At 62.8% G+C, this 14,586-nt stretch overlaps 1 protein-coding gene across 1 annotated transcript in view; it reads left to right on the top strand.

Annotated features, from left to right (window-relative positions):
* The window catches only part of CROCC2 (ciliary rootlet coiled-coil, rootletin family member 2), a 33,794-nt gene that overhangs the window by 9,097 nt on the left and 10,111 nt on the right, over positions 1–14,586 (top strand). Inside the window, exons 15-36 of the mRNA XM_068954686.1 lie at positions 97–193; positions 303–377; positions 588–737; positions 907–1,106; positions 1,199–1,381; positions 1,615–1,759; positions 2,174–2,320; positions 2,515–2,745; positions 2,821–3,014; positions 3,252–3,379; positions 3,470–3,639; positions 3,906–4,085; positions 4,368–4,502; positions 7,038–7,181; positions 8,946–9,184; positions 9,329–9,488; positions 9,818–9,985; positions 10,207–10,558; positions 10,663–10,799; positions 12,988–13,108; positions 13,393–13,556; positions 14,135–14,575. Of these exons, the coding sequence (XP_068810787.1) occupies positions 97–193; positions 303–377; positions 588–737; positions 907–1,106; positions 1,199–1,381; positions 1,615–1,759; positions 2,174–2,320; positions 2,515–2,745; positions 2,821–3,014; positions 3,252–3,379; positions 3,470–3,639; positions 3,906–4,085; positions 4,368–4,502; positions 7,038–7,181; positions 8,946–9,184; positions 9,329–9,488; positions 9,818–9,985; positions 10,207–10,558; positions 10,663–10,799; positions 12,988–13,108; positions 13,393–13,556; positions 14,135–14,575 (3,961 nt within the window). The remainder of the gene's footprint in view (positions 1–96; positions 194–302; positions 378–587; positions 738–906; positions 1,107–1,198; positions 1,382–1,614; positions 1,760–2,173; positions 2,321–2,514; positions 2,746–2,820; positions 3,015–3,251; positions 3,380–3,469; positions 3,640–3,905; positions 4,086–4,367; positions 4,503–7,037; positions 7,182–8,945; positions 9,185–9,328; positions 9,489–9,817; positions 9,986–10,206; positions 10,559–10,662; positions 10,800–12,987; positions 13,109–13,392; positions 13,557–14,134; positions 14,576–14,586) is intronic.

Here is a 14,586-nt window from a genome sequence, read left to right as displayed (position 1 = left end):
TTCATGCAGAGGCTGTTGCCTCTATGCCAGGGGCTTGCGCCATCCCATCTGCCAGGCTCCTGCACGTAGCATTCCTGAGGCACTCCTCTCTTTCAGGATAACGGAGCTGAGCCTGTTAGCGGAGCAGCTGAAAGAGCAGAACATGGAGAAGGACGAGTCCATCGCCTGCCTCAAACTGGACATCCAGAAGCTGGTGCGCCTGCCTGCGCCCTCTCTGTCCTGCTGGCCCATTCCACGTGCACCTGCACCCTCTGCCCAACACTGGCACTGGCCACTGAGGGCCTCTTTTTCTCTCAACACAGAAAGCTGCTACCATGAGGGAGGCAAAGGAAGGTGAGAGTGAACCATCGCTGTGGGCACCAAGTGGCTCTGCTCAGGTACAGGTCTGGCTGCCACTCTCTGCTGTGCTGTGGGGCCTGGGGCATTTTGGGTTCAGGTCCCTCACCCCTGCTTAAGTGACTCAGGTTGGTTCCTAAGCCTGTCCCCATGCCCCAGGGGCTCTCACAGGCCCTCTCCAGTGAAACTTCACAACAGGGCTAGGATGGGACTCATGGCCTTGCCTTCTCTTTCCCCGGCCCCTCTCGCAGGACGGCAGGGACAGGGCAGCAGAGGAGGGACCCCGCAGACGGCTCTCCCCGCTGCGCTCCAGCTCCCCGCAGTGCCGCCAGGTCTCACCAACATGGGAGCACGAGGCAGTCCTGCAGGCAGCACTCCACCAGCACCAGCAGCTTGAGCAGGTGAGGGGACACGAGGGGGGAAGGGAGCTCCGGATGGAGCCAAAGTGGTGGCAGTGGGGACAAGAGCTGGCAGGGACGGAGCCCCGAGGTGGAAGTTGTGTTCCACCTGCTGCAGCGGCCCTGGCACGGGGGACACATCCAGGTGGATCATCTCTCTCCCGGTGGGCAGGAGCTGCGCTCGCAGCTGGAGTCAGCCCAGGATGCGCTGCGGGCAGCGAGGAAGCAGGTTTGTGAGAGCCAGCGGGAAGTGCAGGAGGCAGAGCAGCAGGCGCAGGAGCAGCGGCGAGGCCGGGAGGAACTGGCAGAGGCCCTAGAGGAGTGTAAGCGGGACCTGCAGCGTTGCAAGGCCTCTGTGGAGATGCTCGGCCAGTGAGTACTGGGGAGCAGAGCTGTCAGGTGCCCTGGGGGAGCCTGTGGAGGGGCTGCAGAGCTCAGCCCCGCTCCTGGCCTTGTCTCCTCAGGGAGAAGCAGGCCGTGGAGGTGAAGGTGGGCAGCCTGAGCGAGGAGGTGGATTCCTGCCGCCGGGAAGTGGCCAGGCTGACAGCCGCCAACGTGGAACTGCACAGACATGGGGCCCTCCTGGAGGAGCAGAAAGAGGAGCTGGCCAGCGAGTGGCAGAGGAGCCGGAAAGAGCTGGAGCGAGGGTAAGTTCAGGCTGGCTACACGGCTGCAGCCACCAGCAAGTCAGCCCTCACCCACGGGCGCAAGGCCACAGCAGGCAGCCTACCCCGAGGGCCCTGCTCCCAGTGATGGGGAGGCCGCCTCTCATGTGGGTGCCAAGTGATGGCTCACCCTTCTCCAAGCCAGCAATGCAGCTGGGGACAGGCCTCATGGTGAGGGCTGTGGTCTGCCCCTCATGTTTTGCCTCCACTTCCAGGCAGCAATCCCTGGAACAACTGGAGGAGAAGGCTTCAGCCCTGAAGAAGGAGCTGGTGGGGGTGAAGGAGTCGCTCAGCCAGGCCACGCTGGCCAGGGAGGTGCTGGAGGGCGAGAAGGACAGCCTGAGCGGTGCACTGAGGAAGGTGAAACGGAGAAGCACATCCCTGGAGCCTGGGGCGGGCAGCTGAGGAAGAGGCTTCACAGTCCCTAGCACAGCCATTGCTCCTGTATGGTCTCCTCACACGTCCTCCCTCCCCAGAACATTCATGCATCACTTATCTCAGATGCAAGGTGTCACATGCAAGGTGTCAGCTGTGGTGGAGCATTTTGTAGGAAACACATTGTGTCTGAGAGTAGCACGTTGCCAGCACGTGGCAAGGCATTAAAGCTGTGCCAGCTAGTCCAGGCCTGCAAGGCACAAGGCAACCCCTTGTGCTTGGCTTTGCCCCGGCAGGCACCAGGCCCTCCAGCTTGGTGGCTGTGCCATGTGCTGTGGCTGCAAGGGAGGGTCTCCAGCTCTCCTAGGTGACAAAGCCGGGCTCTTCCCCTTCCTGCAGGCTGAGGCCACCTGTGCCAAGCTGGAGCTGGCCCTGAACAAGATGCAGCTGGAGGAAGCGGAGCTGAGAGACTCGCTGGCCAAAATGGCCGCCCTGAACGAGGGCCTCGCACAGGACAAGGTCAGCCTGAATGGCACCGTCCTGCAGGTAATGCACACCCGCATGGCCTCAACACCTGCACACCACCGGCTGTGCTCACCCAGCCCTTTGCCCTCCTGCCACGCGCCCGTCCCACTCCCAGCTCTGGGAGATGGCCCAGCAGAGGAGGCGGGAAGTCTCTCCCCTGGGACTGCCCTGTCCTTCATCGCCCCGGGGTCCTTTTCCCACCACCTTTCTTCTAGCTGGTGGAGGAGAAGAGGTTGCTGGTGGAGCGGCAGCAGGAGCTGGAGCAAGAACGTGCCGGCCTGCAGGAGCAGCTGGCACAGCTGGAGCGGGAGCAGGCCCAGGCGAGCATGGCCCAACGGGGCCTCGAGCAGAGCTGGCAGGAAGCAGAGGAGCGCTGGCGACAGCTGGAAGGAGAGCTGTTGGCCACGCACCGTAACAACGCCCAGCTTCAAGAGCAGCTGCTGCAGGTACAGCGGGGCCCCTCGCCACCACCTTGACCCGAGATGGTGGCTCCCACCCTGCCTCTCCTCTCCCACCCACAGGCAAGTGGCCAGGAGCAAGTGCTGGCGGAGCAGCTAGCGCAGAGCCGCCAGGAGACAGAAATGCAGGCTGCAGCTCTGCTCCAGGCCCTGCAGGAGAAGGAGGACCTGGCCAAGGAGATGTCCAGGCTGGCGGTGCAGCTCACGGTGCTGGAGAGGCAGGGGAAAGGCCTGCTGGAGGACACGGACGCTCTACGGTACTGCCTGCCACTTGGCTCGTGGTGGGAGGGCTGCTCGGGACCAGCTCTACTTCTTGGGGTGTGAGGCCACGGCAAGAGCCCCCAGTACCCCTACTGCCCACCCAGGCTGCTCACACCTTTCCCAGGATGCGCCGGGGTGCCTGGGGGTGCGTTTGTGCTGGTGTGGCGGAGGAGAGCCAGCCTTGGCCCATCTCTGGAGGCAGGGGTCCCGCTGAGCAGGCTGCTGTGTTGCAGGGCTGAGAGGGACTCCCTGGAAAGCAGCCTGTTCGAGGCGCAGGAGCTGGCGGCTCGGCTGCAGGTCCAGAAGGAGCAGCTGGAAGCAGAGAGGCAGAGCAGCGAGCGGTGCAGGCAGACCCTGCGAGGTAGGGCCCGGCCTCCCCAGCCCCTTGCTCGCCCGGCCCTTGGGGTGGCAGAGCAGCGTCGCTGAGCGGGGACACCCGCGTGTCGCGCAGCCGAGGTGGAGGAGGCGCGGGGGGAGCTGGTGCGGCGGGAGTCCTCGCTGAGGGCGGAAGCCGAGGCGCTGAAGCAGAAAGCCGCGCAGGCCGAGCAGGAGAGGCAGGTAGCCCTCAGGGACCAGGCGCTGGCCCACGAGGCAGAGCTGGCATGCCTCCACCAGGAGAAGGTAAGAGCCGTTACACTCGCCCCTGCAGCGCAGGACCAGCACACGGCTCCTGCCAGCCCCGCGTAGCAAACAGGCAGCCCTGGGTGGGGAGCTCTGTGGCCAGGCCCGGATCCTGCCCGTACTTTGCCTGCCAGACACTCTCCCCGCCGGGAGTTGTGGCTTGCCCAGCGCTGTGGCTGGGCGAATACCTCTACACGAGGAAGGCAGGGCACCGGGCTGCCCCATGCCCTTTGCATCTGCTAGCAGCCTGCTCCGCTGTGCCCCAGGAGAGCCTGAGCCGGGCCCTGAGGGAAGCAAAGGCAGAGGCCGTTCACCGCCTGCGGCTGGAGAAAGAGGAGCTGGTGTCCAAGTACAAGGCGGAGAAGGAGGAGCTGGCGGAGGCGATGCTGAGCCTGCAGCAGGAACGGCACGAGAGCCTCCTTCTGCTGGAGAAAGACAAGCAGCAGGTGAGTGGGGCAGCGCTGCCAGCCAGCCCTGCCCACCGCACAGCCAACCGGGTGCTGCGAGAGCCCTGTGGCCTGTGCCCGCTCGGGTCCTGGAGTCCACGTGTTGGGGAGAGCAGTGCAACACACCCGCAGCCACCTCCGCTCTTGCCAGAGGTCCCTATGGAGAGGAGCCGTGCATGGCTCGACCGTGGGGCAGGGAGTCAGGCCACGATCCTAGCTCCTACCTGCTACTGCATCAGCATGTGGCATCTGGCCAACGGCTCCTCCTGTCATGGCTTTCAGGCTCTGTCCCAGAAAGAAGCAGAGAAGAGCTTCGTTTTGGAGAAGCTGGGCGAAGCCCAGAGGGAGCTTGCGAATGCCAGGATGGAGATGGATCGGCTGAAGCGGGAGGCTCTGACCCGCCAGGAGCAGGACAAGGTGAGCCCAAATTCTTTTTCACATTCCCAAAGTGGCTCAGGACCCTTCAGGAGAGGCTTAAGGACCTACCTTTCTTAGACAGAAGCTTGCAGTGGGGGGAACTGGCAAGGTCAAAACTAATAGCCCTCTGTGAACCCACATGGCACCATCTCCTGCAGAAAGATGGCTGGAACTGGGGTTGCGAGTAGGGGCCGGGATAGAGACGCAGAAAAGAAGGAGGCGTGCTTGCGCTGCAGCATGTGCTGTAATCCGCTTGTAAACCCACTGGGAGCTCTCGCAAACGCTGGGCGGTTTGGCTTGTTTTTCCAATTTGAAATGCGTGCCTGAAAGCAGCAGGGATATGGTGGGGGGTCAGCACTCAAGAGAGTGGTTCAAAGGGGGATGCGCACAGGAAGAACACCCCCCCGACACAAAACAAACAGTCCGTGGAGGGTAAGGAACTCCAGCCAGAACGAGTTTGCAAAGTGTTGACATCAAAGATTGTTTGGGAACCAAATGCAACGACATAAAAAAAAAAAAAAAACCCGCCTTCCCGACGTTCCTGTAACAGCCCTCCCCACCTCCAACCTTTCGCCAAACTCGCCACAGACTGCAAATAGTACGGCAGCAAGCAGGGAGGTTTCAGACCCTGGCTTTCCTCTGTGCAGCCCTGCTTTTCTGACCATCCTTGACAAAACCATCCCTTCCAGGGGAGGTGATGCTGCGGGCACGAGCACTCCACAAAGCATCTGCCTTGCTGTTTGCCATTGCTGCCGCACACCCTCGCACTGTAGGGCTTGGCATACCTCCAACTGCCAGCAGCCGGCCTCTCAGGGATGAGGAGACAGGCTAGGGAGCGGGAGAATAAAAGCCTATGCATCCACCTCCTCCCTTGGAGGCAATGTTAGGCTGGCAGGAGGGCCCTTCTCTCGGCTTGGACTTCGCCATGGCTCCTCAGCTGGAGACGAGGAAGCAGGTGACAAGGGCTGGGAGATTCCACCTGGCTCCGCACCGAGGCATGCAGCCCCTCTCGCACACTCTAGCCAGGACACATCTTTCTGATAATCCAGCCAGACCTTGTCCTCCCTTGGCCTGGAGCAAAGATGGCCGAAACCAGAGCTGGAGGCATTATTCTGCATGAGCTTAGTTCTAATTCTCCAGCACATGTCCAGGACTTGAAAGGCTGGCTTGGCCTCAGCATGACTGCTCCTCAGCCCTGTGCTTGAGGCTGAGACATGGGTTTCCCTTGTCACTGCGCTATGGGCACCTCTTTGTGGATGCAAGCAGCTCTGCTGAAGAGAGAGCAGGCTACGACACGTGAGAGCCACACCAGCATCTTTGGAGAGAGCGAACTTTGTCACGGCAGTCTGGAAGCATCGCTCCAGCACTTCACTCCTGTGCTGCGTGCATAGGCTCGGGCAGAACATGCACGGAGACGCTTGTGTCACCAGGGAATGACCTCGGCCTCATGGCAGGGTGGACAGCCATGGGGACAGAAGCATGCTGAGCAAGAACATCTTTTTCCCCAGCTACCGATGGAGAGGGCAGCCCAGCAGCAAACCCGAGGAGATCTTAATCAGACTGCTCTGAGCTCGCTGCTATGAGCCAAAGGAAATGATTTTACCAGCCCTTGGTGTGCCTGTTCCCCATCCGCTCAACCTAGGTCATGGCTGTGGGGCCGTGCCTCAGGAAGACCATAGGAAGCTGGATCCAGTGTAGAGGAAGCAGCAAAACATTCGAGGGAGGAACCTGGCCTTGGGGGAAGGCTCACGGGATGGAAACCTTGGCCGGAGCCATGCCAGGTCTGCAGGGCGAGAGTATGCGGCCAAGCACAGTGAAGGGAAGGGTGTTTAGGGAAGAGCAGGGAAGGGTAACCAAGCAATAGGCTCAAACTTAGCATAGAAACTTTTTAGGCTAGACATCAGGAAAAATTTCCTAACAATAAGGTCAATTAGACCATGGAATAATCTTCTCAGGGAAGTGCTGGAATCCCCATTGCTGGAGACATTCGTTCTTGGTCTAGACAACTCACCCGGGACGTTCTGTAGGGAACGGCTCGGCGCTGGCAGAGGGGCTGGGCTGGATGAGGTAATAGGTCGTTTTCCATCTCTGCGTTTTATGGTTCTACGAATTTTAGCTCCGTTAGAAACAGGAGAGAGCAAAAAAAAAAAAAAAAAAGAAAAGAAAAAAAAAAAAGAGCGAGGGAGGAAAAAACCCAGCGACAACTCAGGCACGAGAGAGTGGCTCCAACAGCCTTCGGCATGGCAGAAAGAAGACCTGGCGTTTGCCTGCCCGACGGCCCGCAGGGTGCACCGAGCCTGAACGGCCCCCACGGCAGGAGTCAGCCAGGCTTCTCCTCCACCTCCCATCCGGCAGCCCCCGTTCCCCCGGGCCTGGCGGAGGTGGACACCTGGGTCACCGCACAGGGGCAAGAGAGGCCAGGGGCCAGCGGTGCAAGGGGACTGGGTGGCCAGCTGCGCGACCTGTTTGGGGCAGCACGGGCTACCGCAGGTTGACCTCCCGATCTCTCCCACCCCATCTCCCCCCTCCCTTTAGGACGCGGCGGCCGGCCTCACCAGGGAGCTGAGGACCCTGCAAGGCCGCTTTGAAGACGCCGCGGCCACCCACCAGCGAGAGGCCAGGAGCCTGCAGGAGCGCGTGAAGGAGCTGGCGAAGGAGAAGGAGGCCGGGGTCCGGCAGGTACGCGCTGCCCGCCCCGCGGCCGGCCGAGCGCTCCTGGCTCTACCACGAGCCCGGGGAGGCCGGGAGCCCTGCCGCGAGCGCCCCTGCGCCTCGAGGGCCCCAAGAGCGGGGACGCGGGCCGATGGGAGGCGATGATGCCCCTTCCCGGCGGGGCCTGGCTCGCAGGGCAGGGGGGGGGTGGTGGAGCGAGAGAGGATCGGGGGGACTTGAAGAGAGAGTAATTTAACGTGACAGGCTGTTTATTTTGGCAAAAACGCTCTCCTTTCAACAGATTTCAAAGCCCAAACCCGGGCTTGGAGGGGAGGCGGCCGGGGGGGGGGGGGGGGACCACACAGACGAGCGAGAGAGCGGGCTTTCCGAGAGGGGGGTCCGAGGGGCGTTGGCGGCGGGGAGACCTGTAAGGTTTCCGGCGGCCCTTTTAACCGGAGGAAGGCTGCCGGCGGCCACGCGGGGCCTTGGCGGGCCCGGCCTCGCTCTCGCTATCATCTCTCGGCCGCGCGCCCCCCGCGGCCGCCCCTGCGCCCGCTCCCAGCCCCGACCGCTGGCCCGCCAACGGGCCGCCCAGGCCCTCGCCGGCGGGCGCCCGCTCGGCCCGACCCTGCTCCTTCCTCTGGGCTCAGCGGGGCTCTGGGCTCCCCCCAGCGAAATTTCACAAGAGGCTGTTTCTTTTAAAAAAACGGAAAAAAACAAAACAAAAAACACCCCCCCCCCACACACACACAAGTGAAGAAATAATTACGATAATCGCGTTAAGTGCTTTGGCTGTAAAAGCGCGGCGAGGGCGCGTAGCGGCTGCCTTCGCGGGGAAGGGGCCGCGGCTGTTGACCGCCAGCGAACGTGGCGGGTGTTTTCCTGCCTTCGGCTCTTTTTTTTTTTTTTCAAGTCCCCGTCCGCACACACGTCCCGTCCCCCCCCCCCCCGCCGCCCCGCTCCTTCCTCCCCCCTTTATCCTGGGAAATGAAAACAATTTATTTAATGATGGATCGCCCCTTTCTCTGGTCACTGACCTCCCGGGCGCGTTTCTGCTGAGCTCAGCGGAAAGCGCGAGGCTTGGTTTGCGGATCCCATCTGGGGCCGGGGGAGGGGAGAGGGGGAGCTCACCCTCATCCTTCCCGAAAACACAGCGACAGGGCCCGGCGAGCGGGCTGGAGCGGCGCCGGGCCGGCGGGGAGAGTCTGCGCGGCCTCAGGGCCGTCGCGCGGCCCTCGGCCGGGCGTCCCGGCTGCGACGCTCCAACCAGCGCCCCTCGCCCCGGCCCCCCGGCCCGTCCTGCCCCGCGGGGGCGGCGGGGGCTCCGGGAGACCCCCCCACCCCGTCCCATCCTCTTCCCTCTCCGTAAGGCCTGGGGGAGGCGGGGGGGAGCTCTGGGAGGCACGTGGGGGATCGGGAGTGAGTTGGGAGATGCAGGTCTCTCCCCGGGCCGGTCTGCTCCCTGGGAGACAGGTCGCGTTGACTGCGGGCAGGGCCGACACGCAGCCCGCTGCGGCCCCCGGCTCGGCGGTCTTGCTCGGGTGGGGTGCGCACACGCAGTCAGAGCAGACCTTGTGCCCCTCACCTTGGCACGCTCCTCACCTTTCCCCCCGGGGAACGTGCAGATCCTGTTCTCCGCACGTCCCTGTCCCAGAAGAGCTCCCCCAAAGCCACCCGTCCCTGCACCCCCTCCGCTGAGCGGAGGAGCCCGGCTCCAGGCCGGCAGCAGGAGCGTGGCCAAGGACCCGAGGTCAGGGACACGGAGCTAGGCGCTGTGTCTCCCTCCCCAAGGTTGAGCAGCTGAAGGCGCAGCTGCGCCTGGCCGAGGATGCCCACACCGGGGCCCGCAAGGAGCTGGCCGACACGCACCGCCGGCTGCGGGAAGGGGAAGAGGCCCGGGAGCGCCAGCGCAAGGAGATGTTGGACGTCCGCCGGGCTGCCGAGGATGAGAGCCGGCAGAAGGAAGCGCTGCGGAAATCCAACACGGAGCTGCGAGCCGCGGTCGTGAGAGCCGAGAGCGAACGGATCAGGTGGGCTCCTCGCGCTCGTTGGGCGCCGCTGCCTTGTGCCAGGCCCCAACAGCACTGCCGGGCCCTGGCAGGCAAGAGGCAGGACGGGGCATTAGGCTTCGGCAGGCCCCTTGGCTGGTATGAAAATGCTCCTCTTGCCTGCAGCCTCCAGCGAGCCAAAGAAGAGAAGGAGCAGAAGGTGGCTGTGCTGGAGGAGGCCAGGGCTGCTACTCAGCGAGAGGCAGGCGAGCTGCGGGCCAGCCTGCGGGAGGTGGAGAAGTCACGGCTGGAAGCGCGCCGGGAGCTGCAGGACCTGTGCAGGCAGGCAAGTGCCAGCCGGAGACCCACTGGGGCCCTGCTGTCCCCAGCACATGCATGGAGGTCAGCACGTTGCAGTCGCACCGTCCCTCTGCCCTCCCTTGCTCTGTCCTCACTGAGGCCAGAGAGGGGCAGGCAGGGCCAAACCTTCTCTCTGGAGCCACAGCTGTTTTCCTGGCTCCGGCTCCTGGCCAGAGGAAGAGCCGGCTGGGAGAAGATCATCAAACAGCCCTTGCAGAGGGGCTCTGACCCCACTCCTGCTCCGTGTCACTCCCAAGAGCCTGACGCAACATCTGACCCAGCTGGGCAGTGAGTCTTGAGCTTCCTTGTTTGCAGGTGAAGGCTCTGGAGAGCGAGAACAGCAAGAAGGGCAAAGAGGCAACTGAGCTGCAGGCCCGGGTCCTGCAGGAGGAGCAGCACCGGCAGCAGAGCTGCAGGGAGGGCCAGGAGCTGAAGCAGAGGGTGGCAGAGCTGGAGAGCAGCCAGGACTGTGCGCGCAAAGAGGTGGGCATGCCCGGAGGAGACCACCGGGCTCCATGGGAAGGGGACACACCGTTGTCCAGCCTGGGGAGGAGTGGAAAAACTTGTGCCGTCTGGCATGGTTACATGCTCTGGGCTCTGTCTGTGTATGCTGCAACGTGCCGGGCTCCGGGGACGCTCCCTGCATGTGCAAGGCCGTGTTCACACACACACTGGTCCAGGCGCTCCGGGTGTTTCCCCACTAGGTGCTGGGCCTGCAGAGGTGGCTGGCAGAGGTGGAGAGAGGGGCCAAGGCCCGAGAGAAGGACCTGCAGGGCAGCCTCAGTGAAAGCCGCAGCCGCGAGAAGATGCTCCAGGACGAGCTTCGCAGCCTGGAGCTGAAGCTGCAGCAGGCCAACGGGGCCAGCGACGGCCTCCAGCTGCAGCTCAGCATGGCCGAGGGACACCTGCGTGGCCTGGAAGCGGAGCTGGAGAGGGCCGAGGCCTCCAAGAGGACAGCCGAGTCGAAGCTGGGGGCGCTGCGCTTGGCCCTGCGCCGGACGCTGGGGCTTGGCAGGAGGAGCCCCTCTCCGCGCCGGGCTGGCTCCCCAACAAAAGGTCAGCGGCATCCCTGGTGCGGAGCAAAGCCTGTCGCAGCCACGCTTGGGCACATGGGCTCGGCCTCCCCGGAGGCTCACTCCATCATCTCTCCACGTGCACAGGCCCAGAGAGCTCCGCACCCACCTCGGGGCCATCTCCTCCCTTTGGCTCACCAATGGCGGGTGACATGGACCCTGACCACATCCAGACAGCCTTAAGGGACTTCTTGCAGGAGCTGCGGGACACCCAGCGGGAGAGGGTAAGAGTAGGTCCAGCACAGGGCTGCCCTCTCTGCCCATTGCCACCCACGACGTCATGGGCCTTGCACCAGCCGCTGGAGCTGTGTCCTGCAGCTGTGGGAGCTATGGGCCCATAGGGAGCTGGAGGATCGTGCTTCCTCCACACGCTTTCTGAAGTAGACTTTTGCCCTAGGGTAGGTTGCAGAATATGCAACACGTTGGCAGATGCTGCAGTTTCATTGCTCGTGTCCCATGCTCTCTTTTCCTATGCTGCCGTCCTCACCTCTTGCCATGTGCTCTCGCCCTAGAGAGCTCGGCAGGTTCCCAGCATCCGCCCTCTCCAGCCTGGCACGGGTCATGGGAGGGAAGGAGAGGGCTGAGTGCTGGGGTGGGGAGCGGGGGGCCAGAGCAGCATTTCCTCCAGCCCACCAGGCAGCCGCGTGTCCTGGCTGCTGCGCACAGGGCAGAGGAACAGTGCTGGCGAGGGAGCTGGGGATAGCACACAGAAGGGAAGGAAGGGGAAACTTGGATCACCCGCTTTCTCAGCTTGGGGTGGCCATGGGAGGTAGTTCTCTGACCTGGCCAGGAAAGGAGGCCAGACACAGGATACCAGGCCAAATGGGGACACATGAAGGCCTGGATTAGTCCTTCCAGGAACGGCCGTCTCCACACACATCCGAGCCAGGCAGTTTGGCCCCCGGCCAGCCCTGTGGTTTGCCAAGTGTTACCCCCTGGGGAGAGACAAGCCAGGGGAGCAGCGGGAAGGGGCAGGATCACACCAACAAACTACATTTCTTTTCACTAAAGAGTCGGCCGCTTCCCCTCTGCCACCCTTGAAGTGCCTCGGCCCGCCCCACTCCTAATTTTCACTGCACGGGAGCAGCGTTAGTGCCAGTGGTGGGTAGCACTGGTGATGTACACTCTCTGTCAGCGCCCAGCCCACGCTAAGACGTGTTGCCTGTGCCGCCCCAGGACTCTGCTGAGGCCCCCCAGCTCCCGGCGTAGCACTGTGTCCCCGTCCCGCCCCCGAGCTGACCTTCGAGGCATGGATGGAGCAATCCATTGTCCGGCCCACTCCCCTTTGGCCCTCCCTCTGTCATGTCCTGTTGCTCAAAACATGGTTCTTGTAAAAATGCATAAATATTTACACAAGAATAATTAAAAAAACATGCTCTGTCAAATAATCAAAGCACCAGAACATCCGAAGAACTTTCAGCCAGATTGGGAAATCAATTATTGCTTTACGGCTCCATGCTGCGAAGTTAGAGGTGTTCTCAAGCGTCCCCAGCCCTTCAGGCCGAGGGACTTGCTGGTGCTGGAGAGAACGGCTGTCTTCAATTGCATTTCTCCATTAACGCGTGGAGAAGTGACGCCACTTGGGTTTGTGGGAGGTTTGATGTCTTAATTAATAGCCCAGTTGCTGTTTTTGGGACCACAGTTGAGGGAGGCTTTCACTTGTGCCAGCTGAAGCCTCCCGCTTTCTTGGGCTCCAGCCTGGAAGAGGGTTGTCCCTCTCCCAGCTGGCTCCTCTGCTCCCCAGAGGCAGCTGGGAGACTTCACCAAGCACCAATTTAGGTCTCACATCCCAGTTGCACCCTGCGTCCTGCACCAGGACCTGCAGGAGCCCAGAAACTCCAGCAGTGCCTTGGGCCAAGTGTTGCCTGACAATGCTGTGACACTGAGCCCCCCGTTTTCTCCCAGTGCAAGTCTTGATGCACGCCTGCGGTCAGAGGTGAGCACAAGCAGGTCAAGTTGCGTGATGGGGCCAGGCCAGGCTTGTTGAATGGCAAGGTGGAAGCACACGCTAGCACGTGAGCTCTGGATGCTGCGGGATGGTGTGGGGGGCTCCCCGGCAGGATCAGGCAGTACTCAGGATATCCAGAATGCCTCGGTAACCTCTCCTCCGTGGGCAGCGGGACATGCCTGCACTCAGACGCCAAGTCGAGCGGGTGCTGTGGGGAAACTGGCAGTGCCCTGGAGCCAGCATGAAGCAATTCAAACCACTTGGGAGGTAAAGCCACTGTGTAAGGTCCATGCTTGCAAGCCAAGCCTGAGGTGTTGTGCTCCAGCATGGAGACATCACAGACCTCACTCTGCCGGAGGTCTCTGAGCTGCTCTGAGAGCCCCTGCTCTCCTCTCTCCTTCCACCACTGCTTTGGGGGCTGCCCCCTTCCTTTTTAGAGCCTGAAGCCATTTCCTTCCTACCAGGATGATCTGAGGATTCAGGTGATGAACCTGAGCCGGCAGCTGAGTGAGACGGAGCAGGCCCAGGAGCAGACCCATGAGCGCATCCTGCAGCTGCAGAAGTCACTGGCTGACTCCGAGGAAGGCCAGTCTTTCTCTTCTCCCTCCTCTTCCCCACAACTACTGGGCACAAGTAGTCCCTACCCGGCAGGTTGCCGCCGGCAGTGGGAGCAGACGATGAGCCATGAAGTCGGGGCAGAAGCCCTTGGTGCTGGGGTCAGGGAGGAACCCCATGCTCACAAGGCACTCTCTGTGGAGGGCAGATAGGTCTGGACTGTGGTGACCCCATGGGGATGCTGTGCAGGGATAACCACCAATCCCTCTTGGAAGCATCTCTGCTGACCCCGGCCTCTCCCTGGCTCCCCACAGGCAAGCGTGGTGCAGCCGGGCGCCTGAGCAGCATGCAGCTGGCTCTGCGCCTACAGGACGAAGCCATCCGGAGAGGCGAGAGGGAAAGCCAGAGCTTTGCGGAGCGCGTGGTAGCACTGGAGTGCAGCTTGCAGGCCTGCCGGGACAAGAACCGCGAGCTGGAGGTGAGCAACAGCTGCGGTGGGATAGGCACCCGGGGAGCAGCGTGGTGGGGGACGCGGTGCTGCCTAACGAGCAGAGGACAAGCTGAAGGCCATTTTAGAGGGTGGCTGTGAGCAATAGAGGTCTAAGCAGCTGACAAATGCCCCCCTACGTGTTTGCTTAGGGGCAGCAAGTGATAGCACATGGCAGCCCTTGTGCTAAAGCTGCCAGGCCAGAGGCTGGGAGCAAGAATTTTTTGCCTTGTTCCTCCCCCTGGCTCCTGGGCTTTGCCCGGCTGGACTGGGATCGGTTCTTCCCATGGCAAACGCTGCCAAGCTCAGTGTAAATGCCCCTGGGCTGCCAGCTGTCCCCATCATGCATCCCATGCGGGTCCTTTGTGTGCTACACGCGCTCAGAGCGGTCCCCTTTCTCTCCTTCACGCTGCCAGAGGATGCTGCAAGCGCCGAGGTAAGGGGCAGCTCCTCTGGGATGGAGCAGGGGCTGGGGGAGGCGGGGGTCATTGTCCGAGCTGGTGATGGTGGAGGCATGCGGCGGGCATGAGCTGGGCTAGCACAAGGCACTGTTGGACCCCCCCCCCCAGGATGAGGTGAGCAAGCTGCAGGCCAAGGAGGCCACGCTGGAGACTGACAAGCGGAGGCTGCAGGAAGTCCTGGAGGCTGCGGAGAGCCGGGCTGGCCGGCTGGAGCTCAGCCAGTGCTCGGCTGCCGGAGAGCTGCAGCGTGCCCGGCTGGGCCTGGCCGACCGCGACGCCGAGGTCCAGGCGCTGCAGGAGCAGGCGGAGATCCTCCGCCAGCAGCTGGCCCGCAGCGAGGCCCGAGCGGGCGCGCTGCAGCAGGAGCTAGGCCACATGGGCCTCTCGCTGGCCCACACCGAGGGCATCGAGAGCCACCTCAAGGAGAAGGTGCAGAGCCTGGTGCGGGCGCTGAGCGAGGCTGCTGCAGGGTCTTCTGCCATGCAAGAGAGCGTCTCCCAGCTGCAGAAGGCACTGACGGCTGCCGAGCGGGACCGCCGGGGGCTGCAGGTGAGCAGAGC

Source organism: Struthio camelus, chromosome 9 (assembly GCF_040807025.1).
Source record: "Struthio camelus isolate bStrCam1 chromosome 9, bStrCam1.hap1, whole genome shotgun sequence".
In the NCBI taxonomy this organism is placed as follows: Eukaryota; Metazoa; Chordata; class Aves; order Struthioniformes; family Struthionidae; genus Struthio; species Struthio camelus.
The sequence above is the reverse complement of the archived record's forward strand: the minus strand, read 5'-3'. Positions and strand labels throughout refer to the sequence as shown.